This window comes from Geospiza fortis, unplaced genomic scaffold (assembly GCF_000277835.1).
Source record: "Geospiza fortis unplaced genomic scaffold, GeoFor_1.0 scaffold1181, whole genome shotgun sequence".
NCBI lineage: Eukaryota > Metazoa > Chordata > Aves > Passeriformes > Thraupidae > Geospiza > Geospiza fortis.
The window spans coordinates 252,285-252,716 of NW_005054664.1; the positions used below are offsets into that span (position 1 = coordinate 252,285).

The 432-nt window shown below is 50.0% G+C and overlaps 1 protein-coding gene across 1 annotated transcript in view; it reads right to left on the reverse strand.

Annotated features, from left to right (window-relative positions):
* Nucleotides 1–432, reverse strand: part of HOXB9 (homeobox B9) — a 25,470-nt gene that overhangs the window by 19,357 nt on the left and 5,681 nt on the right. The window contains exon 2 of the mRNA XM_031064994.1: nt 9–129. Within this exon, the coding sequence (XP_030920854.1) occupies nt 9–129 (121 nt within the window). The remainder of the gene's footprint in view (nt 1–8; nt 130–432) is intronic.

Consider the following 432-nt stretch of genomic DNA (forward strand, 5'->3'; position numbering starts at 1 on the left):
GCCGCCGCTCGCGGCTCAGGTACATGTTGAACAGGAACTCCTTCTCCAGCTCCAGCGTCTGGAATTTGCTGTACGGGCAGCGCTTCTTGCGCGAGGAGCGCGCCTGCAGCCAGCTGGCGGCGGGGTTGGCTGAGGGAAGGGGAGAGTTTGGGGAAAAAACGGGGGGAAAGGGGAGAAATTAGAGTTTTAGGGTTTTTTTGGGGTTTTTTGGGTTTTTTGGGGGTTTTTTTTTGGGTTTTTTGAAGGGGAGATGGGGGGTGTTGGGGGATGATGGAAGGAAATGAAGCAGGGGGAAATGAAAGGGAATGAAATAAAAAGCAAACGAAACCAAACCAAACCAACCAAATGCGAAAATAAAACACAAACCAACCAAACCAAACCAAACCCAACCCAAAAACAAAACACAACCCAACCAAACCAACCCAAACCGAC